The 24,524-nt window shown below is 35.2% G+C and overlaps 6 protein-coding genes across 6 annotated transcripts; 3 read left to right on the top strand and 3 right to left on the bottom strand.

Annotated features, from left to right (window-relative positions):
- Positions 1-2,128: 2,128 nt before the first annotated feature.
- Positions 2,129-7,007, top strand: LOC106142267 (inhibitor of growth protein 3). Its single transcript, XM_013343976.2, has 11 exons — positions 2,129-2,290; positions 2,448-2,519; positions 2,619-2,816; positions 2,903-3,044; positions 3,412-3,511; positions 4,004-4,093; positions 4,512-4,620; positions 4,975-5,083; positions 5,440-5,529; positions 6,102-6,234; positions 6,516-7,007. The coding sequence occupies exons 1-11, from the start codon at positions 2,263-2,265 to the stop codon at positions 6,630-6,632; spliced, it is 1,188 nt and encodes a 395-aa protein (XP_013199430.1). The 5' UTR covers positions 2,129-2,262; the 3' UTR covers positions 6,633-7,007.
- A 492-nt stretch (positions 7,008-7,499) lies between these two features.
- LOC106142268 (calcyclin-binding protein) lies at positions 7,500-10,053 on the top strand. Its single transcript, XM_013343978.2, has 5 exons — positions 7,500-7,714; positions 7,787-8,006; positions 8,227-8,433; positions 8,754-8,916; positions 9,716-10,053. Exons 1-5 carry the CDS (start codon positions 7,694-7,696, stop codon positions 9,807-9,809), a joined length of 705 nt encoding a protein of 234 aa, XP_013199432.1. The 5' UTR covers positions 7,500-7,693; the 3' UTR covers positions 9,810-10,053.
- A 184-nt stretch (positions 10,054-10,237) lies between these two features.
- On the bottom strand, positions 10,238-13,834 carry LOC106142199 (trichohyalin-like). The gene is made up of 2 exons (XM_013343878.2): positions 10,656-13,834; positions 10,238-10,280 (listed from the first exon to the last, which is right to left on the bottom strand). The coding sequence occupies exons 1-2, from the start codon at positions 13,832-13,834 to the stop codon at positions 10,238-10,240; spliced, it is 3,222 nt and encodes a 1,073-aa protein (XP_013199332.2).
- A 1,781-nt stretch (positions 13,835-15,615) lies between these two features.
- LOC106142259 (large ribosomal subunit protein uL13) lies at positions 15,616-18,893 on the bottom strand. Its single transcript, XM_013343963.2, has 6 exons — positions 18,738-18,893; positions 18,263-18,393; positions 17,800-17,909; positions 16,836-16,981; positions 16,327-16,449; positions 15,616-15,741 (listed from the first exon to the last, which is right to left on the bottom strand). Exons 1-6 carry the CDS (start codon positions 18,756-18,758, stop codon positions 15,658-15,660), a joined length of 615 nt encoding a protein of 204 aa, XP_013199417.1. The 5' UTR covers positions 18,759-18,893; the 3' UTR covers positions 15,616-15,657.
- Positions 18,894-19,185: 292 nt separating this feature from the next.
- Positions 19,186-20,788, top strand: LOC106142258 (group XIIA secretory phospholipase A2). The gene is made up of 3 exons (XM_013343962.2): positions 19,186-19,417; positions 19,501-19,746; positions 20,022-20,788. Exons 1-3 carry the CDS (start codon positions 19,186-19,188, stop codon positions 20,165-20,167), a joined length of 624 nt encoding a protein of 207 aa, XP_013199416.1. The 3' UTR covers positions 20,168-20,788.
- Positions 20,780-22,780, bottom strand: LOC106142218 (myotrophin). Its single transcript, XM_013343898.2, has 4 exons — positions 22,551-22,780; positions 22,116-22,226; positions 21,554-21,637; positions 20,780-21,258 (listed from the first exon to the last, which is right to left on the bottom strand). The coding sequence occupies exons 1-4, from the start codon at positions 22,617-22,619 to the stop codon at positions 21,172-21,174; spliced, it is 351 nt and encodes a 116-aa protein (XP_013199352.2). The 5' UTR covers positions 22,620-22,780; the 3' UTR covers positions 20,780-21,171.
- Between the last annotated feature and the right edge of the window lie 1,744 nt (positions 22,781-24,524).

Raw genomic sequence — 24,524 nt, 5'->3', positions numbered from 1 at the left:
CTGTATTAAATGTTTGTAACGGACCAGATTGCTTTTTTATTATTCAATCCCATTCTAATTTAATTGATTCACAACTGATTCTTATTTCACACACAAGTACTTAGGTATGTATGAGTAGGGTGGCCTGTAAGGAGTACCTACCTACTATAAAAGGACCACGAACATTTCATCCCGGAAAACTAAAGTTAAAGTTCCCTTGGTGATAAGTCGCGGCCAAATATCTTGTATTTAGGTATGTACCAAAACGAAAAATAGGATATTGTCATTCTGAAAAAATATATAGGTAAGTACCTAGGTACTTTATGATGACACAGTTAAATGAAAATTAATTTGAGTTTTTTATTTTATACTTACATAAGTATATAGAAAGAAAGTTAGACATGTATAAAAGTACGTTAGAACATAGTAAAACTACCGTTAAAGATATTATTAATTTTACGACTAAACCGTGCTCGGTCCACTTGGCTTCTTCTTAGGAGCATAACCAATACGGTTGTGAATTTCTTCCGTAGTCTTCTGCCCTGTAGTGAGAGGCTTCGGGGTGTCCTCCTGCATTTCTCCCCCTAAAGAAGAATCGGCCCCTTGATCCCGACGGAGTGACTCGTATTCTTGGATATCATCCAACTTTAAAGTGATCTCGGTCAATGGTCTTCTTATCATGATGGAAACTGAAACAAATAATCAAATATTATGTTAAGCATCTCGCTGCTAACTTGTAGCTTTGTCTACTCCACGAGAATAAATAAGAGCACATGTATTCCTTCATTCCAATCCCATCATGTACCTACATTATTATTTATTCGAGAAAGGAAGTCCGCGCCCTTCACTAGTAATAAATTTAAGAAAATTGATTATCCAAAGCTTTCAGGTTTATCGGCCGACAAGAATTCCTTATAAAATTAGTAAATAACTGACTGTTATTAGTATAGTAGGTATAGGTATAAAAAAAAGCCGTAAGCGCTGAGTCAGCACTTTTGGTTTTTTTACTTCGACAACAGATAGAAACTAAAAATATGAACGCAGCTTTTAAAAATATGTTTACTACTGAATGCATGTTATTTTCTATTATGTTGGTATCCACGGTCGTACCAAAATGGTGGCCTGTAAGGTTGAGATGAGTCGATAAAATATAGGATTGTACTGCGCTAAGAGGATATATACTACGCGATATTTTATCACGGTTACGGTAAAGGTTTTATTAAATTTATATCCAAGTTCTCTTTTATTGCAATTTTATTTTTTTGTTATCCTGCAATTTTATTTCCATTAAGATAAAGATTGAGGTATGTGTGTGCGTGATTTTAAATTAAACATAACAAACACAGAATAATTCATAGGCTGCAACTTCAGCTACTGTGAACCAGCAGTCATTGAAAATTTCTAAATACTTTTTCAAATATGACAATATTTTTGTTTAAGACCGATAATAACTTCTAATATTTAATCGATAGTTTATCGACATTCTGATTATCTGATTGAACACTATGGATGAGACATTGCTGATAAAAAATCGATTTTTATTTAATCGGTTTATTTCTTAAGTATGAAAATCGATTAATAAATACCCGATTTTTCATAAGAAAATAATCGATTTTATTATATTGATATTTTTTTTCCTAATTGTTTTAATTAATGTCATAATAAACGCCATATAAATTATATCAATAAATTTATTAATTTAAAGTAAACAACAGAAACAGTAAGTTCTTAAATAATCAACACAAATTAAAGTCTTAACACAATCAAGTTTGAAATATGAAATTTCAACAACGAATAATGAATGACATATCAACCGAATGTCGGTAAAATACAGTTCATCTAGTGAATGTTTGATTAAGTGAATCATCTGAACTGTTTTAAAAGCACAGAAAGAATGCACAGATGGTGTTAATGTAATATTATGGAGCTGTGATAGTATTATTTGCAGTTCGCATTCCGGGCCACAAACCAGAAGACCAAACGTAATGTCGGAGTGCCTTTATTGCATGATTAAAAAAGATCAGTTATTAATTTTTTTAAATCACGTATTAAAATCGATTTTTACTTTAAAAAAATAGATTTTTAATCGATTATTTTTTCACATTCCTAATGAACACATCATGCATGAGACATCACTAGTAATCGTTAGCGTGGTCTTTAGAGGTTACGCAGTACGTCATTGATTTTACTTTTACTATAAGCAAACATACTTTTTGTTAATTTATAAGGTATTCACCTATTGATTTTATTGTGCATAGAAAAATTTAAAGAAAACTCACCGAAATGCTGTACCTTGAAGATTATTTGGAAAGTAAGTAATCGTATTGTTCAAGTCAATGACGTAATGTGGTTGATTGGCACCACTGTGTGGCCAGCTTGCCATTATGACAGGACGGCGCGCAAATCAAAATCAAATGTTCATATAGGTATCTCTAATGCAAAAATTTAATTTTATTTCTTAATTTCAGTGATTGAACATCTACCTCAAGAATTGAGAGATAGATTTACTGAAATGCGTGAAATGGATTTATCCGTCCAAAGTAAGTAAAGTGAAAAAAAATAGTAAGTAAAAAGTAAAACCTAATGCATCATATTTTAAAGAAAGTAAAATTATAAATAAATTATACTTCCATTTTTAGATAATATGGACACACTTGAGAAAAAAGTAAGAACATTATTTGCTGGTTGCCGCCGTGGTGAAATGAACACAGAGCAAGCCAATACAGAATTTGCAGATATAAAACAAGGATATAATAAGACATTGGAGGAGGCTGATGAAAAAGTTGCATTAGCCAACCAGATGCGGGACTTAGTTGATCGATATTTACGAAGACTGGGTATGATACTTTTTACTTGTAAAGTGTTTATATTAAACAATTCATAAAAGAGTAAATTAATGTAAGTATTCTTATTCTTATTTTAGATACAGAACTACACAAATTCAAATGTGAATTAGAAGCAGACAATAAAGGTATAACTGAACTGCTTGAAAAAAGATCACTGGAGTTAGATATCAATACCAATCATACACCAACACCAAATAATAATCATTATAAGGAGAACAGGTGAGATTATATTAAAATATGACCAACATCTACCTATAGGTTAATTATTTCAAAGTTTTCCCACAACTTGGGGAACATGCCAATCCAAACAACATTGGTGAACACACACTGTGTTAGTTCTTGATGTTAATGCCGGTTACAAACTCCTGGAAAGAGTTCAGGTGCTCTTTTAGACCATGATTCTGGATTAGATAGATGAGGATTTTACACCAAATGACTTCTGTCAATGTCAAATATGGGAAAAGCTACACAAAATGAATGTTTTTATTCTACTATTTACTCTCAATATCAATAAATGTATTTATAGTTAAAGGACATCAATTAACATGTTCAACTAAAACATATACATTTTGTATGTTTTGTCTAGATATAGGATCAGAGAGAAACGACGTGAAAGTTGGGGCACCAGAGACTCCCGCTCTCATGCTACTTCTGGAAACCTTTCAAGAACTGATTCTGCTATTCAGGTAGACTATACTCATTTTGAGTTATTTATTTATTTTTATAACTCTTAACTCTTAAGTTTGTAAGTTTAAGTTCTAACTCTAAGTTTGGAACAATGTAAGACTAATGGTTGTGACCTTGTGACAGGATAACATTTACATATATATATATTGCATCTCAATTCTGAGATAAATTATCACAACATCAAAGAAAAATGAGCACCATGCAGGCAACATGATTCCTTTACTTTCAACCACAATATGGTAATTTCTATTGTTTCATAGTATTCTGATTTCTATAGTCTTAACTTATTGATTTTTCAACAGCTTACAGCAGTGCTATACTATTTAACTAATGCAAACCACAAATTATTTACGTGCACATTCTTAGAGGTGTTCTTCCTGTTTTTACGTAAAGAGAAAATTAAGGCCATATTAAATAATCATTCTATAACATGCTAGGCAGAATATTGTTATTTAAGTTTTGAATAAAATTGTGTATTTCTTTAATTTCAGGCTGCACTAGGTCGGGATTCATACACATTGGGGCATGCAGGCAGTGCAATAGCAGCTGCAGCGAGCCAGGCCATTGCGGCCACACAACAGGTGTGCTTTTTTTTCATTATACAACTACATTGTTTCATAGAGATTTGTAAGTGGCAAGTTTGTACTACTAGTTCTACCAGTGAAAACATCCCCTAATGTTGTTCTGGATATGTTAGCCCTGCATCCTGTTAGTTTGATAGTATTCACCATTCTCGTGCATGTCTGAAGATTTCCGAGACTGCACAATTTAGTCTCCTGCACCATTCCATCATCGGACAACACAGCATGGGTAAAGCAATTCTCACACCTCTATTTCTCGATATTCTGTCCAAATGAAATCAAATTGATAATAAAATTCATTATTTCCATCAGAATGCGCCAGGTTTATCTTGGTAAAGGTCTTGTCCCAGTCAAATAATTTTTGACTAACAGTTCATCGATGATAAGAAGTGCTTTAAAGTGCAGATGGATTTCACAGATGCAACATGGCCGCCGCACGGCGTCGCTGAAGGCGTCGTACGAAGCGGTGGCGGGCGGAGAGTTGGCGCATCACGCTTTGCATCAAACTCACGCGCATCATGACCACGGTATAAATCGTAGACTTTATAGTAACAATTTCGAATTTCTTATTTGTCGTCTTTAGCGGACCATGGGCTTCTTTCTACAGAGAGGACAAAACCAATGGAAGCAACCAGGAACATTGAACCATCATATCTCTATAACATATATATAGGATTAATCTTTGTCAAAATTAATAATCTCTGAGCTGTTCCCCAAGGAGGACATAATTTGAACAAACGCCAGTATGATGATTTACAAAATAGTGAAATCTTGCGATCCTGACCTGAATATAAGTACTTTAAGGCCCTGATTTTTTTCTACCAATGCCGTAGTCACCATTTGTTTTGTGGAAACCCAATTAAATCTAATGTGTTTAACAGGTCATGGGCTTAGTTCGGGCCATAGCCAAACAACCACTGTTCACGGACACCATACAACGTCGCATGGTCACAGTAACTCTTCGTCATCACACAAAAGGCAAAAGCAAAAGTAAGTCTTTTTAAATATCATTTTTAAAATTTATTTCACTAACTGATGTCCAAGAATTTGCCTGCGAATCAAAAGTCAAAGGTTATTATATTAGCAAAGCCAACTCTGTTATGATAACAGTAGCGCCGTCTACGAAATTTCAATGAAATTATAAAAAAAAATCATATAATAATTCATTTCTTATACCCTCACTGTCCAGCCTTTGAACTTACATTTTACACTGCAATTCAAAATATTTCCTGCTTAGCTAACTCTTTACATTTCGTTAGTAAAATCGATGCCAATCGACTTAATCCTACCTAATAAATAAGCAGAATTGCTATTATTGACTCTAATATCTATGTCATTTATTTTAGAAAAAGCACATATGGCTCTACATCAAGTATGTCGTCTCATACGCAACAAGCAGTCGCCGTGGCCAGCCGGTCTTCATCGCCTACTGTCGTGTATGTTATTATTAGTATGGTTGAATACTACTTTTTCCAATAGAATAGTAAAGCCAAAGTAGGGTTGCATAGAAAATTATAACACCTCCAATGTGTCTATGATACGAAGGTGGTTTACTTGTCACTCAAGGATCAGGATCAAAACCAAATTCTAGCTATTCGATACACTCATTCATAATAAAAAATAACATTATCTATTTTGCTACCAGGCGATCAATTTACATTTTTTAAGTTCATAACATGATTCAAACATTTTACATACATACTTGTCACGTCACGTCTAAAACCCTCGTGGGGTAGAGAGAGTCAGCAGTCTTGAAAACACTGAAAGGCCACATTCAGCTTTATGATGGAATTGAGATTCAAATAGTGACAGGTTGCTAGCCCATTGACTACAAGAGTAATCCCAAGTTTAGAAACTTATCTCTAGTCGCCTTTTACGACATTCATGGATAATATATGGAGGGGTTCTATTCTAAAGTGCGGGAAACCAGATGGCACATAAAACATTAACATAAATAACATATTTCAATATTCAATTTGTTTATATCTGTCTATATTTTTTTTTAAAGTGGCAACATAGTGAATAATGTTACTATCGAAGAGCCAATGGAAGAGGAGTGGACTTACGACCCCAACGAGCCCCGATACTGCATCTGCAATCAAGTGTCTTACGGAGACATGGTTGCTTGTGATAACCAAGACGTGAGTAATTATAACTGTTAAACATATACTGTTACTGTGTAACATTGTTTAGGGTTCCGCAATCCAAAAGTGAAAACCACTTACGATACAAAGGTACACTTTTCATATATATATTTACGCCTCTCTCAGAGGTGACGCGATACCATCTAAATTCCTTTGCTTCAGTCTCCAAAAACCCACGGTTTCAGGGGTACTGCCAGCGTACCCTTCCTTGACTTACAAGTTCTATTTAATCCCTTTAATACAACATAACCTTAATGTTTATTTTGTATTTGTTACAGTGTCCCTACGAATGGTTCCACTACCCGTGCGTGGGTATCACAGCGCCGCCCAAGGGAAAATGGTACTGCCCGCCGTGCCAGGCCAGCCGCCGCAACCGCGCACATCGCAAGAACTGAATCTATTCCTACTGTGCTACTGCTCCTGGCTTTGTTCCCGTGGGAAAAAAATACATAATTCCGGCGGAAAATACTTCGACCACCAGGCAATCAGCAGCGCATTCCTAATTTGTTTTAGCAACTATTAAAATAATGTGATCTCTTGTAGATTTGAAAATATAACTGAAACTTGAGTATTCTGTTATACCATTTTTGCTGACTTTTAAATTACCATGCAAAAAGATTTTCTGTTTTACAGTAACTGTATATATAGAAACATAACATTTATTAAAACAACATGGTATAGACGTTAATATGTTAAATCGTTAAGCATTTAAAAAAAGACTTTGATTTTATTGTATACGTTTTAGAGTAATAAATAAATTATGTACACAAGTATAGTGATCATTTCCCTTTAAAAGGTAGGTATATAAATAAACTAGTTTTCACGGCGCCCCAGCGAATTTAGCGCCACCTACAAATAATACAGATTTTTCGCAAATACGACGCGCGACGAGCTTCCTGAAGAAAGTTATGAATGTGGATATGGCGCAAAAAGTGTGCAAGGAGGAATTGTGGCAAGTTATAAATTTCGCTGCCTATCTCCGGTCCGGGAAAGAAGCGTAATTTTATGTACCTAGCTAGGTACTACGTTAGTACTCTCCATACGTATAAACTCCATACATCCTTTTCTTTTTTATTTAGAGGATATATTACGATTCTTATATGAAGATCTGGTATAAAAATTCAAGACCTTGTTGTACTCATGTTATTATGTTTCTATGCAAATATAAATTTATTCTTTTGCAACTTTTATTTTGATTTCCATTTTCCATTGGATTTCCAAGAGTAACTGTCATTAACAACTGTCAATGTCATTAAATAAGTTCATAACCTACAAATTCAAGACATCAATCAAGGAAGCAAGACAAGATTCCAGTATTTTCCAGATTTTCTCGCATTCGTTAAAAAACACAACTTGATATCTTACAAGACAAAAGAGTCAACAAGGCGAAGAATAACTTACTAAGAATTATCATTCCATTCATATTTTCTATCAATCGACATAATCATCGATCAAAATGTCTGAAAAATTGAAGGAGGTGAGTATAGTACCGACAGGGCAGAAATTGGTAGATTTTTGTTTGTTCGTTTCTCAAACATATTCTTTTTAGTTGCGAGGTGACATCGACGAGTTAAATGCGTTATTAAAGCAAGCCAAACGCAAGAAGGTGCAAGATATTTTGTCTCTCGAGGTCCGAAAATTGGAAACAGAGTGGATTTCCCTCAAAGAAAATGAAAACTCTCAAGCCTGTCCTATGGAAGTGTCACCTGTCCCTACCACTTCAACGCCGGCTCAAAACAAGAGATACCAGATAAAATTAAATGGATATGGTTAGTATTCAACTATTTTATACTCTATATATTACATACAGCTAAATGTGGCCTTTCAGTCTTTTTAAAACTATCGTCTATATTTGATTATAGGTATGTATATGTAACATTCAGTCTTTTCAAGACTGTTGGTTCTGTCTACCCGCAAGGGATATAGATGTGACCATATGTATGTATATTAGATTTTTGCTGTTTCTTTAGAATTTCAACATGTTCACAGGTTGGGATCAGTCCGACAAGTACATCCAAGTGTTTGTCACTCTGAAGAATGTCCACACAGTGCCAAAGGAACAGGTATACTGCAAGTTGACAGAGCGCTCCATGGAACTCCACGTGGATGACTTGGACAATAAAGATTACCTGCTGGTCATCAACAAACTTCTGGAGCCTATCAACATTGCAGATAGCCATTGGAAACAAAAGACTGGTAAGAATTAGTTTTCCTATGGGTTTATTAATTATCCTATTATTTTTGGTATTTGCTACATTCTATTTGCATATCTGACTGTGTAGTCAACTGGACTAAGTTTAGGTAACTAGACTATACATACAAGTTTTTAATAACAAAAAAAATTGAATTGGAGTTTCAGCCAAAAATGTCTTCCAGTCTCTAATTTTGGAGATTAATTTCCAAAATTCCTTATTATGTATCTCATTAATATGGTGCTTCTCATTCATATGCTCACTAATATTAAGAAAAAAATTGTTGAGGAATTATGAATAAGTCTTATAATATATTCTTTCTAGACCGTGTTGTCATATTCTTGGCAAAACAGCAGCAAAATGTGAAATGGTCACATATGACAGAAATTGAGAAGAAGTTTGAAGACCAACGAAACAACCGCTTCAAGACTGATGACATGGAAAAGAAAGATCCTCAGGAGTCTATCATGAGCCTTATGAAGAATATGTGAGTGAAAATTATATATAATGCAGCTTATTATCAATGTTCTTGTTTGTTCCTGCCTTGTCCTTTCTGATTTTGATCTCAAATTCATAATCAACATACATATCTTTATCATCCTACAGGGTAGATAGAGCCAATAGTCACATCTCACTACTCACAAGGCTATGTTTAGTTGGGTGGCTTAATTATGGAACTGTGTTATAAGACAGTTACCACTAATTTTTATTAGCCCTACCCTACATTGACTTTATTCTGATATGAAACAAAAAGTGACCAACATTCATCATCTCGCAAATCAAGAGTGAATCAATTGTCATAAAGCCACTCCAATCTGAATTTGTGGATCATGTAAACAGGAAACCTAATGCCGATCATTGTTGTTGCACTTTATGAAAGTCCTTATTATCTAAGACACCTTTTACAACACTCATACTATTGAATATGAAGGGCGTGAAACCATCCAGGTCACATCCTTAGAATGCAATTAGAGCATAGTTATAATGATATTGTTGTTCTCTGTCTTCCCCCTGGATTTAGTCCCGGTTGCATCCTCACCACTCTGAAGAGGAGCCCCGTGGTATGCCTTTGAACATGGACCCTGAATTGGGTGAGTCAGGTTTATACAGGTAGCGATTACCATCTGACCTCCATACCCTTTGCAAGGAAACCTAACCCGCATTGGATGGATCATCGGGTTGCATGAATGTGCAGGTTTATTCACGATGTTTTCCCTCACCGTAAGAGCATCATATACATATGTAGTTGTTCTCCGTGAAAGGAAATAATAAATTTCTAATTCCAGGTATGAAACTGGTGATGATGAAATGAAGAGGATGATTTCAAAGGCTTGGTATGAAGGCCAGCATAAAAAGAAAACTGATACATTAGACCTTTAGATCCCTGGTTTGTAAGTTTATATTAATTTCATATGGTTAAGTTTTAAGTGTACTTGTAACTACTATTATAATTTTTTATTTGAATGCCACAAACGCCATGTGTTTTTTGAAGTATTATGTTTTGTAGACATATAAGTCTCAGTATCAGTCTTTCCAATTTGATTCCAAAAGTATGTGATGTGTAACCTTGTTTAGTTTAGCTAGTGTATCATACTTGCAATAATAAAAAAAAATTAAAAATAAATCAGATGTTTTTCTTTTATTATTATACTGAAGGAAGTAAGGATAGAGGAAATGATAAGTTATTTATGATTATATCACCACATTTATTAAGTCTAAATCTACATTACAACTAACAACATGGATGCAATTATAACATCAAATACATATTTTAATAAGCAAACATTACATAGAGATCTCACAAAAATTTAATCAACTTTGATAGCCTTTGTGGATAGTCCCCACCAAGATCTGAAACAAACATTTTGATTATTTATTAATTTACCACAAAACAAAAATTGATAAACTATTATATTTATGGTCGGTATTAACACAAAATAAATACGAATATTTATGGACCACAGGATCACAGAAGTAGATTTGAGCCAAAAATGTGAAACGAAAAGGAAACACTAGCTTTTACCAGCAGCTTCGCCCTCGCGAGATCAGCGCCACCTACAAAATAATACAGGATCTTCCCAAATCGCACGGAATCTATAGTACCCTATTTCTTTCTCTAGACTCTTAATAATATAAAGGCAAATTTGAAAGAAATTGGTTTAGCAGATAACGCGCGAAAAGGATTCGCATTTATTAGTTGGGATTTATATACTGAACATTACCTACCTTGTTTTGTGACTGCTAGGGTTTTCCTTCATCATGGTCACGATAACGCCACAAAGGTAAATCCCTTGTAGAGTATAGAACAGGTGCTGCCAATTCAAGACGAACGACTGCTTCGTGCCCTTCGTGCTCGCGAACTCATTTCGGAATCTTGCAACTTCTGCTAACGCCAGTCGGGAACGAGTCTCACTCCTGTCAGCGATTCGTGCGTTTCGGACTTGCCTATTTCGTATTTCCCGAACTCGGTCATCGCTCATGGGAGTTTCACGAGTGCGACTTACATCTATTTCTAATTTCGCAGGTAGCCGTAATTCGGACCTTTCTTCGAAACGGCTAGAGGTCCTCTGGTTTCTACTTTCAGCTCTATTGGCATATCTCGTGTCTCGGCGCTCAGACTTTAGATTTTCAACCGAATGAGCTTGCCTTGCTAAAGTCGTCCTCCCATAAGCTTGGGGACGGCTTTGTTTCGATTGCCTATCAGAGGATCTGATATTTTCTCGACGTTCTTGTTCATTCCATGACCCTCCTAAATCGAAATTGCTAGAGCTCCTGTGGTTTCTAGTCTCTATTCTATTTGAAAACCTTGTGTCTCGGTGATCAAATCGTAGATTTTCCATCGAGCGTGCTTGTCTTGTCAAAGGAATGCCATCACGGACATCATTTCGGCTTCGTACCATAAGTCGTTCAGTGGATCTGCGATTTTCCTGACGTTCTTGTATATTTCGAGAATTCCTTTGTACGTCCACGACACGAATATTGTTAGAGCTCCTCCGATTTCTAGTTTCGGCTCTATTGGCAAATCCTGTGTCTCGTTGGTCAAATCTTAGGCTTTCAACCGAACGTACTTGCCTTGCTAAAGTCATCTTGTCAAAAGTTTGGGGACGATTTCGTTCCAATTGTCTATCCATGAATCTGATATTTTCTCGACGTTCTTGTTCATTCCACGATCTTCCTAAATCGGAATCGCCAGAGCTCCTTTGGTTTTTAGTCTCTATTCTATTCGCAAACCTTGTGTCTTTGCGATCAAATCGTAGATTTTCCATCGAGCGAGCTTGTCTTGTTAAAGGAATGCCATCACGGGCATCATTTCGGCTTCGTTCCATAAGTCGTTCAGTGGATCTGCCATTTTCCTGACGTTCTTGTACATTTCGTGAATTCCTTCGTATGTCTACGTTATTGATATTGGTTAAGCTCCTCTGATTTTTAGTAGTAGTCTCGGCTCTATTGGCAAATCTTGTGTCTCTTCGGTTAAATCTTAGGTTTTCAACCGAGCGGGCTTGTCTTGCTAGAGTCACCCTCTCACGAGCTTCGTGACGGCTAAGTTCCATTCGTCGGCCAGTGGATCTACGATTTTCTTGACGTTGTTCATTCAATGAACTTTCCAACTCATTGATATTGTTAAAGCTCCTCTGGTTTCTAGTAGTAGTCTCGGCTCTATTGGCAAATCTTGTGTCTCGTCGGTCAAATTTTAGGTTTTCAACCGATCGTGCTTGTCTTGTTAGAGTCACCCTCTCACGAGCTTCACGACGGCTAAGTTCCATTCGTCGGTTAGTAAATCTAGGATTTTCTTGACGTTCATTCAATGAACTTTCTAACTCATAGTTGTTAGATCTCTTCTCGGCCCTAATATTAAACCGAATGTCTCGACGTTCTAACCGTAGATCTTTTACCGAGCGTACTTGTCTTGTTAAAGTCATTCCGTCACGAACGCTGTTGTTTCGCTCCATGTGTCGGTCAGAGGATCTGCGATCTTGTTGATTTGGTGAAAAGCTCCTCTGGTTTCTAGTCTCGGCTCTATTGTCAAATCTTGTGTCTCGACGTCCGAATCTTAGACTTTCAACCGAACCTTGCCTTGCTGAAGATATGTCACGAGTTTCGCGACGGCTACGTTTAGCTTCCATCCTTTCCACAGTGGATCTTCTAATTTGTTTGCGTTCTTGTTCATCTAATAGAGAGTTTCTTCGCTCGTCAATTCTTGTCATTTGTGTTTTGAAACGTTCATGATTTGTCATATCTCTGTTGTGTCGTTCTATATTTTTTGAGCGAACATTCATTGTTTCGTCCACATATCTGCGCTCAAGAAAAGTCCTGGTTTCCAGTGATGATAAAACTGGATTTGATCGAGAATCCAATGACTTCGGTACGAACTGACGACGTTCTCCATTGAAATTTCTAGTAAATGAGCTTTTAACAGACCTTACGGTTCTACGATCACCGACATAAGGGGTTTGCCGAAGTTCTCTATCAGACCTGGAGTAACTAGGAGATTGACGCCCTCCTACAGAAAATACTGCAAATCGACGACCAGTGACAGCTTCAACACGATCTTCTTTCCTAAAATCCTCACGCGTTTGCTCTCTTCGATGGTCATTAGTAACACGTCTGATTTCAGGAGTTTGACGAACACTCATTTTTTCGTAAGACATTTCTCTAATCATATGACGATTGAAGTTGACTTTGCGGATCCTAGCGTCATTTACAACTCGCCTATTCTCGTCCGCCATCATAGACCTATCTACAGGAAGCCTAGTACGGCTGATATCGCGAACGCTTTGTTCTAAAGTCTCCCTAAGAATTCGGCTGTTCCAAATGTTAGCCCGGTCTACGTCATTTCCCGCACTTTGAAGTATGTTTCTATTCTCCCTGATTGCTCGATTATTGTGGATGTTATCAGTATCTCTGGTAAAACGAGGTTCTTGCCGAATATCCACCGACACTCGGAAACGTCGCTCGTTGGCACTTCGTGCTGTGGCATCCCTCGATCTTATTAATCGGTTTTCTCGCAAGTTGCGTTCTTTCTGGTTTGAGATCCAGCTGGAACGTGTGCCACTTTGTCCGCGAAAATCACTCCCGTCAGCAGCTTGACGGGAGAATTGGGATATTCTACCAGTTCGGCTGGTGACTAATCTGGAACCTGGACTTTCTGTCACACGTGACACTTTAGATTCAGCGCTCCTTACTTCATAGCTTGTTGCCGGCACCGCATACCTGTTGTTCAAACGGTCTTCTTGGGATACTTTGTCAATGGCTCCATACACGGAGAGCCTTGTGTCTCGGTGCAGTAATTGCGGCTGGTGATCACAACACTGTTGCCTTCCATCGACGAGCTTGTGCTCGGTGAAGGACGCAATAGGCTGAAACACTGCGGCAGACGCAAGTAGCAGTAAACTCCACTTATACATAGTAACTGTATGGCCTTATTATGAGTATCCTCTTCGCGATTTCAGAGATAGATGTGGACCTGAGAAGGATGCTTCTGGAATGATGAGCTAGTTGGCAGACACATCGTTTTATACTGGTTCGACGGCTACTTTCATTGAACGTTTATTATGCGCTAGAACGCATTCAATTTGAAACAACCTACGCTGGGCCACGCTACAGTATTTTTGAACACCGACTGATCAATCTTAATACTTGAGTAGTGTTATTTAGATAATTACCAAGCTTTATTAGGTTTCCCTGTTAACAGTGTTACGGAGGTAAGACAGGGGGTCGCTTATCGCTTATTTGACCAATCCTGGATTTAAGTCAAAAGCAGAATCAGAGCTCCTCACCAGGGAGGACACATACAGGCAATGAGGACTCAAGATATGTGTCACAAGAGAAGATAATGCTGGTGGCCTGGTAACCTTTGTGAGTGTTACCAGGTACAATCATCAACTTCTCTGTAATAATTTTATGGGAGTTAAATTCATCTTATTAGGTAGGTAACAAAATAAAGTGAGTTAATGTTTTTTTTTCTTTTAGTAGGTAGCTGATTAGACTTCATTAAATTATTTAAGTAAAGTTTAGAAGTTAGAATTATGTAAGTTCGATTATGTTACAATATTTTTGCAAGTATAAGAACTTAAAAAAAATAATGCAACAAAATCGAACTTACATACATACATACATATAATCAGGTATATATCCCTTGCGGGGTTGACAGAGCCAACTTACATAATTCTAACTTCATAATCATTGTGGATTTTAATTTTCCTGACTATAGTATCAAGAAGTTTTGAGTCCTGCTATAATTCGTTCGTTATCGCCGGCCACAGCTGCGCCGGCAGATTTGTCCCCAGCGCGTAAAAAGATTTATCTGATCAGACCCGCTGGAGCTGCAAATGGGCCCCCCATAAATTGAACTCCTATGACGTCAATGTATAAGGAATCTATTTTTGGCTTTTGACTTACATTTTTAATAAAAATTACTTCATACAGCATAAACCCAGCCAGGCAGCTTAACCTTTATATAGATACACATATTATGTAAAATGTGTCAAATCAAAAGAAATAAGTATACGTGAGAGAACCGCAAGGCACTGTGTGTGGTTTCCGGCACTATAGGACGAATAGGACCACTTTCCCGTAAATGTCATAAAAAGGCGATTAAAGGAAAAGCGAATAAACTTGGGACTTTTTTTTTTGCTGGCGATGGGCTAGCAGCCTGTCACTTTTTGAATCTCAATTCAGTCGTTATAAGACTGTTGGCTCTCGTCTTCCCCGCAAGGGGTATTAACGTGATAACATATCTTTATGTATTCTTCAAACATATTGTATGTTGGACTAAATAGTTGGCATGTATTGAAACATCAAAAACCGAAACCTGAGTATTTAGAACCCTAAACGGCAGTTCTCCATAATACAAACTTTATTTAACAGATATAATATATTATTATGATTTTCAACAGACATCAAAAAAGAATGAATATCACAATTCGACCTATGATTCGATGAGTTTTAACGGCACGAGATAAATGGGATTTATTACGCGATTATTACATACTCGTTCATTTATTGTTTGAAGATTCATTTTGTCTCAGGTTTGGAAGCATCTACACATACTCCCATTCATCACGTCAAGATTAAATCGAATTCCGAGAGAGGCATAGTAATATTATTTTAATTCTAGAGCTATACAGACATTGGCCTTGGTTTAAATTTCAACCAAAAGGGACAGGATATTGTAATAAAATCACAGTTTGGGCAACCAAAGGTTTATTTTTGTAAAATATTCTTAGTCTTAGTTGTATCCATAGGATTTGATGACAGCAGAGAAGGGCGCTGTCGCCTTTGCAACCTTTTCGCCGGCATCCTTGGTGATTTTCTGAAAAAAAAAAATCTCATTAGTAAAAATTAAACCATGTAGGGGGATTTGTATTTCACGTTAGGGATCAGTCATGTATTATTTTCATGAAACATCAAATAATGTAGGTAAGAAAATTGATCATCATAATAAGCAAAATAAAACAGCACTTGACTGAATTTGTAAACTAAACACAAACAAATTAAGTTCTTTCTACAGTTCAGTCAGTCTAGTAGAGATTTGTGTGTTATTGTGTTGTTGGAAATACAAAAGAATAACTCAACTGCTTCAACGCAACACATTGGTACCTTGTGGACTAAAGCTGACATGATACAATGGATGGATCACTAAAACAGTTGACCAGGTATTTCATAGGACCTTTATATATCCACTTTATGCCTAGGGCATAAGGTTCCACTAAGTAGTAGTAGTTACAGGATCCCTGGCTACTCTACGGCTGGCTCTCAGTTCTAGTCTGGCTGCAGACTATTTCTGCAGCCAGACTAGAACTGAGAGCATTTATATTAAATCGTCACTTTTCTTCTTACATATCTTGTTTTACACCTGACAGTTGTTATTGGTCAGAACAGTTTATAAAACACAAACCTTGAGTTTCCTCTCGTATGCAACTTTGTGGACTGCCTTGAACTTCCTCTTGTCCTCCAACTTGCGGACCACGTCACGGTACTTCCAGCCGACCTCATGGGACAGACGGCCCACATGACAGTACTGAAATATATGGATTCGTTTAAAATCTTCCTTATAAATTCATATAGTTCATTTATGGTAGGAAATCTCAGATATAAAAACAGTTGCAACATCTATTTTCAGACGCAAATTACCCAAATACCATAACATCACTGATTAAATTAAAATTAATTACCTAATTAAGCAGAAGCTTTTTATCCTATCCTTCTAATATTATAATCACAAAGTGTGAAAATGTATGTAGGTATATTTGTTAGTGTTCAACACAAAATATACAAATAGACTGATTTTGATGAAATTCAGAACATGGGTAGTTTTAATCCCGAATTTCCCATGGCTAAAGGGAAATATAAAAGAGGAAGTTGTGAAACTGAAACATGAATCAGATTTTAAAAAAAGATGCATACCTTACGGCCAGGTTTCAAGCAGAATACCCTAAGAGCGGCCGGCACAACCACTCTGCGTCGGTTGTCATATGGCGGAGGACAACCATCGTATGCGCGTAGCCTTCTGAGCGCATCCTTTCCACGCTCAGTCTTGTGTGGGATCATGCCTGGAATGATAGCAAAATTGTAATAAATCATGATTTTATAATTGACAAATTGTAAGGTGTTTTATAGCTTCATAATGTTGTTTTATCATTGACACATCAAATAATGTAGGTATATGTATGTGAATAATCATCAAGGATATGTATGAATGTCTGTTGGATTCTCTCGCACAACTAAAGCAGCAATTATTGTAATAAATAAATAAATATATACAGTCACTGTTTGAGTTAGCCTCGAAGTAATTTCAAGACTTGTGTTACAAGATTCTAACTCAACAATACTATATTTTATAATAAATACTTATACAGGTAAACACCCAGACCAATCAGAGAAAGTTCTTTTCCCATCATGCCATGACCAGGATTCAATCCCGGGACCTCCGGTGTCACAGACAAGCGTACTACCGCTGTGCCATAGAAGCCATCAAAATAAACAATGTAACAGAAACCTTTGGTCACTATCACAATTACTATCTGAACATAATAGGTAAGTTTCTTGTTAAGCTCTCATCCAGGCATTGGGAGATTTATTTAGTTTAGCACATCAAAATTATATGGGGATATGAGAATGTATGATGTAATTTTTTTGTGGGCACATCTGAGCATTTAAGTGATATGAGAAACATTGAACATGTCACAAAGTTGGTGACTATTGACATACAACAAAACTTATTTTGATAATTGCAGACCATAATCTCCCACATAACATATAAATGTTTGAATACATATGATATAATATGCTTCATTCATCAACAATTTTACATTCAATTAATTGTTGTGGCAGAAAACTTATTTTGGAATTAAAGAAGATTTATAATAACCTCTAACTGTCTTCCAGAGGATCTTGGAGGGGGCTCTGAAGTGGAATGGTCCACGGGCAGGGTTCACATTGCACCTCTTACGCAGGAATGACATAAACTTCAGTTTGTTTCTGAAATCACAACACAATTTATATAATATGCTTAAGTGAGTCAAAGAACTTTCATATTAATGTGATAAAATCAGACATATGATTGGCAACATGTGTTTTGACATTCAGTCGCAAATTACCCAAAATGTAAACATCATTTTAATATAAATGTGGTCATCGCTAATACACATTTAAAATGAATTTATACTAATAAAAAATCACAACCAGGTAGCATTGACACTTGACACAAAGTTAAACATAAAAACAGGGTACCTAGATATGTCACAAAAATTTATAACTAATATAAATACTGAAAGTTATAACGTAATATACCTATTAATACCTTGAATTTACTGAATAACTAGCGAATTTACCTGAAGAAGTTGCCAGAGATATTCAGTTGTTCACATCGCACAACAACAACTTTGTTTCCTTCTAACAGGACTTTAGCGATGACTGCGGCCAGGCGACCCAGAAGGTGCCCACGACCATCGATAACTATGGCCTGAAACACATTTTCAAGATATGTTAGCTTACTTGACTTCAGCGCTGACGTCCATACCGCATAACCTCAAAACTCATTATTTACTTATTTCATTGCTGAAAGTTACTATGATATTACACTATTATTACGGGATGAGATCCGTGTCGTCACGCGTTTTTGAGAAAGACAAGAAGTGGAACTCCTTAAAATATGTAACACAAGCACGTGGATAAGATTGCATGTTACCAATTTATTAGCACTATTTCGATAAAAACTATTTTGGTAACGGATTGACATAGGACTTTACTAATCATATTTCACTACATTCACAGCGGTAAAGCGAATTTAACAATTTTTCTTCTCACCTTGTTGCTAAAGCCCGTCATTTTCACGACAACAAAACGGAAAAGGATGACTTTTTAAAACAATATGGCTACCGGATATTCTCACCGATGTTGCCAGCATAAACTTCATAGACTATTAAACTATTCATGAGTTAATTCGAAGAGGGTGAATCGACTCCAGCCATAATGCCAAAACGGTAATTCGGTTAAATATTGATATGTCAGTCTTTTCTGTCATCTATCAGTATGGGTAAATAAAAATAATGAAAAGAAAAATGAAATGAATGAATTTGACTTTGAAAGATTTGGATTTTCCGACAGTAAAATGCTGAAGTGCAGCTAAAGCTAAAATTATGAAATGTGAAATGAAAGTTACGTGTCTACATAATATTGGTTGTATTTTCTAAATAATTCTAGGAGTAGATAATATGTTCTGCATTTTATTCATTAAAGATAAAAGTGTGAAATAATGGAGATACCGTACAGGAAGATCTTTATTTATGTTTTAACATTTGTAGCCTACGCTTATACTGGCGTAGGCTCAAATATGTTAAAAAATTTAAAAGATGCCGTTCTATCAGCCGAATCTGTATTTGGAGATATGCTTGGGAATGTAATCAAAGTGGCTGAAAAGTTCAAGTCTCTGCATGAAGTATTTGATGCAGCAGTTGAAGAAGAATGTATTTATTCCTGTCCTGATGGTATTATGTTTATTATATTTTTAGTTACTTGACTAACAGTACTTATAATTTATAGATCATTAAGTTTACTACCCTTTTTTCAGGTGTAAAACCCACTCGAAATAAAAATCATGTACCAAAATCTGATGGATGTGGCTCATTGGGATTAAACATATCACCAGAATATCTGCCACTTGATCTGATGACTAAGTGTTGCAACACACATGATATATGTTATGATACTTGCAACAGTGGGAAAGAAGCTTGTGATTTAGATTTTAAAAGATGTCTTTATAATTACTGTGATACTTATAAATCCGTTAATGTTGCCGGTGAAACATTATCTAAGGGTAAGTCATATTGTGTTTATGAACATCAGTCTACTGTCAAAATTGTTGTTAATATTGGTAACACATCCTGTGAACCAAACAAAACTTTGGTTATACCAGAATATACATATAATCAATGCTAATATTATGTAAGTCTTGTATGTTTTATTTTTATGGATTAACTTCTAGAGATTTTACCACATTTGTAATGAATGTAGTTCAAGACTCAGTCAAACATAAACTTACATTGCTAAGGTTAAATGCTAGATATAAAAGAATTCAAACATTGATTTCAGGTTGTAAAGCAGCAGCTAAGCTTCTCTTCACTGGTACACTCACACTTGGCTGCAAGTCTTACTTGGATGCTCAGAAGAATGCATGTTATTGCCCACCACCAAAGAATAAATACAAAAAGTATGCTACTGGTGCTGGGGAGTTATAGTAATTTTTTGTTATAGGTGTATTGAATACTTTTTGTGTGGAGTAATTATTTTAAATTTTTATTGAATCTTTTCATACATAAGGCCTTTTGGTGAGTGAAGGGTATGTCTACCCATAAGGGATAAAGATGTGATTGTATGTATCTTTCCAATATGCTTCCAATTTGTTGATTTGGTGATCATTGGGATTGATGCTTGTGTATAAGTAACTTCTGATTATGGCTAGATATACCAAGCAGAATAATAACTATATGTAGTTTTACTATACATTGAGATACCAACATTTATTTATTTCCCAATTCATACAATCACACAGAATTCTGTTATTTAAATTTCTGGTTGTCTTATTAGTAAGTCAAATCTAAGTCTGAAATTTACTGCTTATATATCATTGTAATTTTGCTTTAAGATCATAGGGAGAAACTGTAAAGAAATTGTTTGTAGCTAACTTTTTATACTTTACATAGCTACTGTTAAGTGTTATTGTTGTAGATGAGCTTCTTTTGTTGAGAAAAATATGTTACATATAATTTTGAAAAATTGTGTGTTGCAGCTTTTGTTATTATGTTTTTGTTATATAAAGTTTTGTATGTTGGAAAAAAGAAATAAACCAATTTGGAGTACCATGTTTTCTTATTTTAGTAATAAAAATTACATCTTACTTGTCCTCTTGGAATAATTTCTTAATATTAAATATTTTATTAGCTTAAATTTAGAATATAAGGCCCCTCGGAAATCTCACCCCAGCAAGTAATTGATTTTATGGTTTCTAAACTAAGATCTGGTGCAAGATTTCCCGGAATTGATTTAGGCCTTTGGTTACATAAACTAATACTAGATGGACGCACAATCAAAAATCATATGAGTACTATATTTCATATGCAGAGCGTATAAAAATAATTCATTAACTTTGAAATAAATGCATGTAAAACATTTTACATTATGTTATTTTGTTATAGCTTTATATTGTATAGTGAGCATATTTAATTTTTTCAGTGAAGCATTTCTATGTAAGCAGTTTTTTGATTTCATCTTTCTCTGCAGCTTCTATGTACGGAGTACCATCTGGGGTTTTTCCATTTTTAGAAGCTCCCTGAAAAATAAAAACAATGTAGTATGTAGTAAATGTTATGTCAAATTGGGCCAGTCATATATCCTTTTTTTTTACAATTGTCCCATTGAAACACATCTAGGATGACACATCTATTTATGCATATCAGTTGGTTCATGATGAAAATGCAAAAAAAAGGCATGTGAAACTGAGCCCCATGTAGTGAAGATAAGAGTAAATATTGAAAGGTTAGTTCTAATGAAAAATTCAAATTGACTACATATTTCTTATGTTAAAGAATATGTATGCACTAACAAAAGCAAATCAATATACTTACATTATTCAGTAAAGTTTTAACACAGTCAGTATGTCCTTCCCATATAGCTGCCAGAATTACAGAAATTCCATGCTTGTCTATCATCTGAAAGGTAAACATTTAAAGGTAGGTATTTTTGTCATATAAATCTATATGAAGAGAAAATGTAGACTGTGTTCAATCATTTTCTTTTGCCATACACTTTCATCTTTTCATATCTTCAGGTGATTATTGTACTCGTAAAATCCCTGACCTTCAGATTGGCTAGAATTTAACAATGTTTATTGCTTGGTATGCATTTTTAATTTAATTTGACATCACTTAACTTACAGAACTTACTTACATACTTAACTTACAATAAAAAACGATTAAGTTTTAACCACGTCTTAAAAATCAAACTAAACTAAATAAGAAAATTGATCTTTTAAGTTAAAATTACTAAAAACAAGTAAAAGGTAGCTAAGGTTTATGAACTATCAGTAATAACAATAATAAAATAACATAAACAATGAATGGTTTAAAACAACAGCAAAGATTCCTGGTGGTAACCACAACAAAAGAGGACCTCAATCAAGATATTTACATTTGGATCTGCTCCTTTGTCAAGTAAATAATTCAGCACAGCTGTTTGACCATAGTCAGCTGCATAATGAAGAGGAACTCTTCCATCTATCAAAGCGTTCACGTCGATTTTCTGCAAAAACATGACAATATAATTTGTTTTATCTTTGAATTTATAAACACATAAAATAACGCTTATGTCCCAGAGACATAGACAGAGATTACATAGTTAAAAATAAGCTGAAAATGTCACTTTGCACAGTACTTAAATAAAATTATGCGATGAATTTTCGTTATGGAAAGTTAATGAGACTGCTTAATTTTATTTCAAGAAGGTATAAGCAGCTTTCTCTTGACCACACAATTATTTTTAATGTAATAACATAGTTCTTACAACCGCTACACAAAACAATTATTGTCATGAGAATATTACTGAAACGGAAAGTACAATTTTTACCTTATTTTCAATTATGTCTTTTACTTGATCGATGTCACCATTTTTAATACCCCAAACTAACTCGCTCATTTTTATTTACTTTCTTTATTCTACTTAATCGGAATATTTCTCAGACAATCAGAATAAGAACGAAATTAATTGCCGATGCCAATTGGATTATATTGCAATGATTTGCAATGCAATTAAAAGCAAACGCTTCCCAAGAATGAAATGGCGTTTTGGAGACATTTGACACTGACAGACAGTAGAATAAGTGTAATTTCTTTTTTGAGAGCAACGAGCAAAGAAATCTTACTAAAGTATAGGGAGAGCGTGAGGCAAAAGCTTCCACTTCCATAAATTAAAGATTTGTGTAGTCGTAAGAACCAATGTTGTTTTATCGCTTTCATTGATATGTCGATATCGATACTAGTCTATTTGTCTATGGGACTCCTAAATGGTAAAAAATATAACTATTATAACATACTAACATAAAATCACGCCATTTCCCGGAGGGGTAGGCAGAGACTATACTTTCCACTTGCCACGATTTCTGCATACTTCCTTCGCTTCATCCACATTCATAACTCTCCTTATGCATGTTACAAAATGAATGTATAGATCACAAAATAACAATCACATTTAAAAAAATTGGAGCCAAAAAGGGAATCTAGTTATAGTTTTTGAGATGATGATGATGTTTTTTATATAACCGCCACTTGAAATTAATAAAAGACAACTTTTAATGTAATGTTAATAATAAATATAACATTTTCAAGATTTATATACCTGGGCATATAAAACAAGAGATAATACATACCTACCTATACAATTGTGTCTGTATCCTTTACGGGGTAGACCTCAGAAGTAGATAGAGCCCACACTCTATAAAAGACTGAAAGGCCCCGTTTTGCTTTATGGCTTAGTGACGGAATTTAGATTCAAATAGACAGGTTAATAAGTCATAGCCTAAAAGAAGAATCCCAAGTTTTATGCCTTTGCTTTGATTGACTTTTACAATTTTCATAGGAAAACAAGTAGCTGGCACACACTATGTTTTCCTCCGCTACCAGACCAGCATAGAATCTTGCTCTAGATGAGTGTGTGTCTATTCTTAGTTGCCTTTTACGAAATCCATGAGTTGAGAAAAGATGGTCCTATTCTAAAGTGCCAGAAACCATAGAGCATTTATAACTTACTTATAAAAAAATATTTTTTTCAAATTCAAACTTTTATTTGCAACAACACAACAAGGAAAATTAATAGAAATTTTTAGAATTAAATCGTACAACCTGAAAAAAAGTAAAGACTAAAACTACGCATCACGGCTACACGCACAACTAATGCCTTCATTAAAAAATTATCCAATCATATTTATTTTTATTTGATTTTGCCAACCAATAGACGATTGAAATTGACTAGCGATGGAATCGTAAATCCGTGTGACGAACTCTTTGATATTTTAAAGAAATATCTGTGTGTGTAACCTTAAACAAGACAACATTATGACCAGAGATCGAAATAGGTAGACTGAATTGGGGTCAATGAACTGAAACGTATATATTAATATGGACATGCCTCCGGGATTGCGGGATTTGTAAATTATTAAGATTTTTTACAAGTGGGATGAAGTATATATTAGTGGTAGCTGTTTTCCCCCGGCTTCGTTCACGTAAATTGTAGTCCTATGTTACACGCGGACGCGGCGGACAGTGAAAGAATTTTTAAAATTTCATCATTTCATTTTGAAAATCCATAAATTTATAATATTTAATTCAATCCCGTAAGCACTGAAATGGAATCCCGGAAAAGAGGCTTAGCCATGTTATGCTTTCCATGGTTATTCATGATGCAAGTACCGTACATAAAATCAATCTACTTATTCCGATCTCTGATTATGACTTAGTTAGGTACATATGATTATATTAGTAAAATATATGTACATGGTCAATATAAGGACAGAGGGATTAGTGCGAACTTTACACGATCAAACGC

The sequence above is a fragment of the Amyelois transitella genome, chromosome 17 (assembly GCF_032362555.1).
Source record: "Amyelois transitella isolate CPQ chromosome 17, ilAmyTran1.1, whole genome shotgun sequence".
Lineage (NCBI taxonomy): Eukaryota > Metazoa > Arthropoda > Insecta > Lepidoptera > Pyralidae > Amyelois > Amyelois transitella.
The sequence above is the reverse complement of the archived record's forward strand: the minus strand, read 5'-3'. Positions and strand labels throughout refer to the sequence as shown.

Excerpts from the sequence above, each read along its gene's own strand:
- LOC106142267 (XM_013343976.2), top strand. The coding sequence starts at position 2,263 with ATGCTGTACCTTGAAGATTATTTGGAAA. Across the intron at positions 4,621-4,974 it reads TCACGCGCATCATGACCACG|GTCATGGGCTTAGTTCGGGC; the intron begins GTATAAATCGTA and ends TGTGTTTAACAG. Across the intron at positions 5,084-5,439 it reads CACAAAAGGCAAAAGCAAAA|AAAAAGCACATATGGCTCTA; the intron begins GTAAGTCTTTTT and ends CATTTATTTTAG.
- LOC106142268 (XM_013343978.2), top strand. The coding sequence starts at position 7,694 with ATGTCTGAAAAATTGAAGGAG. Across the intron at positions 7,715-7,786 it reads TGTCTGAAAAATTGAAGGAG|TTGCGAGGTGACATCGACGA; the intron begins GTGAGTATAGTA and ends TATTCTTTTTAG. Across the intron at positions 8,007-8,226 it reads GATAAAATTAAATGGATATG|GTTGGGATCAGTCCGACAAG; the intron begins GTTAGTATTCAA and ends ACATGTTCACAG.
- LOC106142199 (XM_013343878.2), bottom strand. The coding sequence starts at position 13,834 with ATGTATAAGTGGAGTTTACTGCTACTTGCGTCTGCCGCAGTGTTTCAG. Across the intron at positions 10,281-10,655 it reads CCTAGCAGTCACAAAACAAG|ATCTTGGTGGGGACTATCCA; the intron begins GTAGGTAATGTT and ends TGTTTGTTTCAG.
- LOC106142259 (XM_013343963.2), bottom strand. The coding sequence starts at position 18,758 with ATGACGGGCTTTAGCAACAAG. Across the intron at positions 18,394-18,737 it reads TGACGGGCTTTAGCAACAAG|GCCATAGTTATCGATGGTCG; the intron begins GTGAGAAGAAAA and ends AATGTGTTTCAG. Across the intron at positions 16,450-16,835 it reads GCTTGAAACCTGGCCGTAAG|TACTGTCATGTGGGCCGTCT; the intron begins GTATGCATCTTT and ends CATATATTTCAG.
- LOC106142258 (XM_013343962.2), top strand. The coding sequence starts at position 19,186 with ATGGAGATACCGTACAGGAAGATCTTTATTTATGTTTTAACATTTGTA. Across the intron at positions 19,418-19,500 it reads TATTTATTCCTGTCCTGATG|GTGTAAAACCCACTCGAAAT; the intron begins GTATTATGTTTA and ends CCCTTTTTTCAG. Across the intron at positions 19,747-20,021 it reads CGGTGAAACATTATCTAAGG|GTTGTAAAGCAGCAGCTAAG; the intron begins GTAAGTCATATT and ends CATTGATTTCAG.
- LOC106142218 (XM_013343898.2), bottom strand. The coding sequence starts at position 22,619 with ATGAGCGAGTTAGTTTGGGGTATTAAAAATGGTGACATCGATCAAGTA. Across the intron at positions 22,227-22,550 it reads AAGACATAATTGAAAATAAG|AAAATCGACGTGAACGCTTT; the intron begins GTAAAAATTGTA and ends ATGTTTTTGCAG. Across the intron at positions 21,638-22,115 it reads ACAAAGGAGCAGATCCAAAT|ATGATAGACAAGCATGGAAT; the intron begins GTAAATATCTTG and ends TTTACCTTTCAG.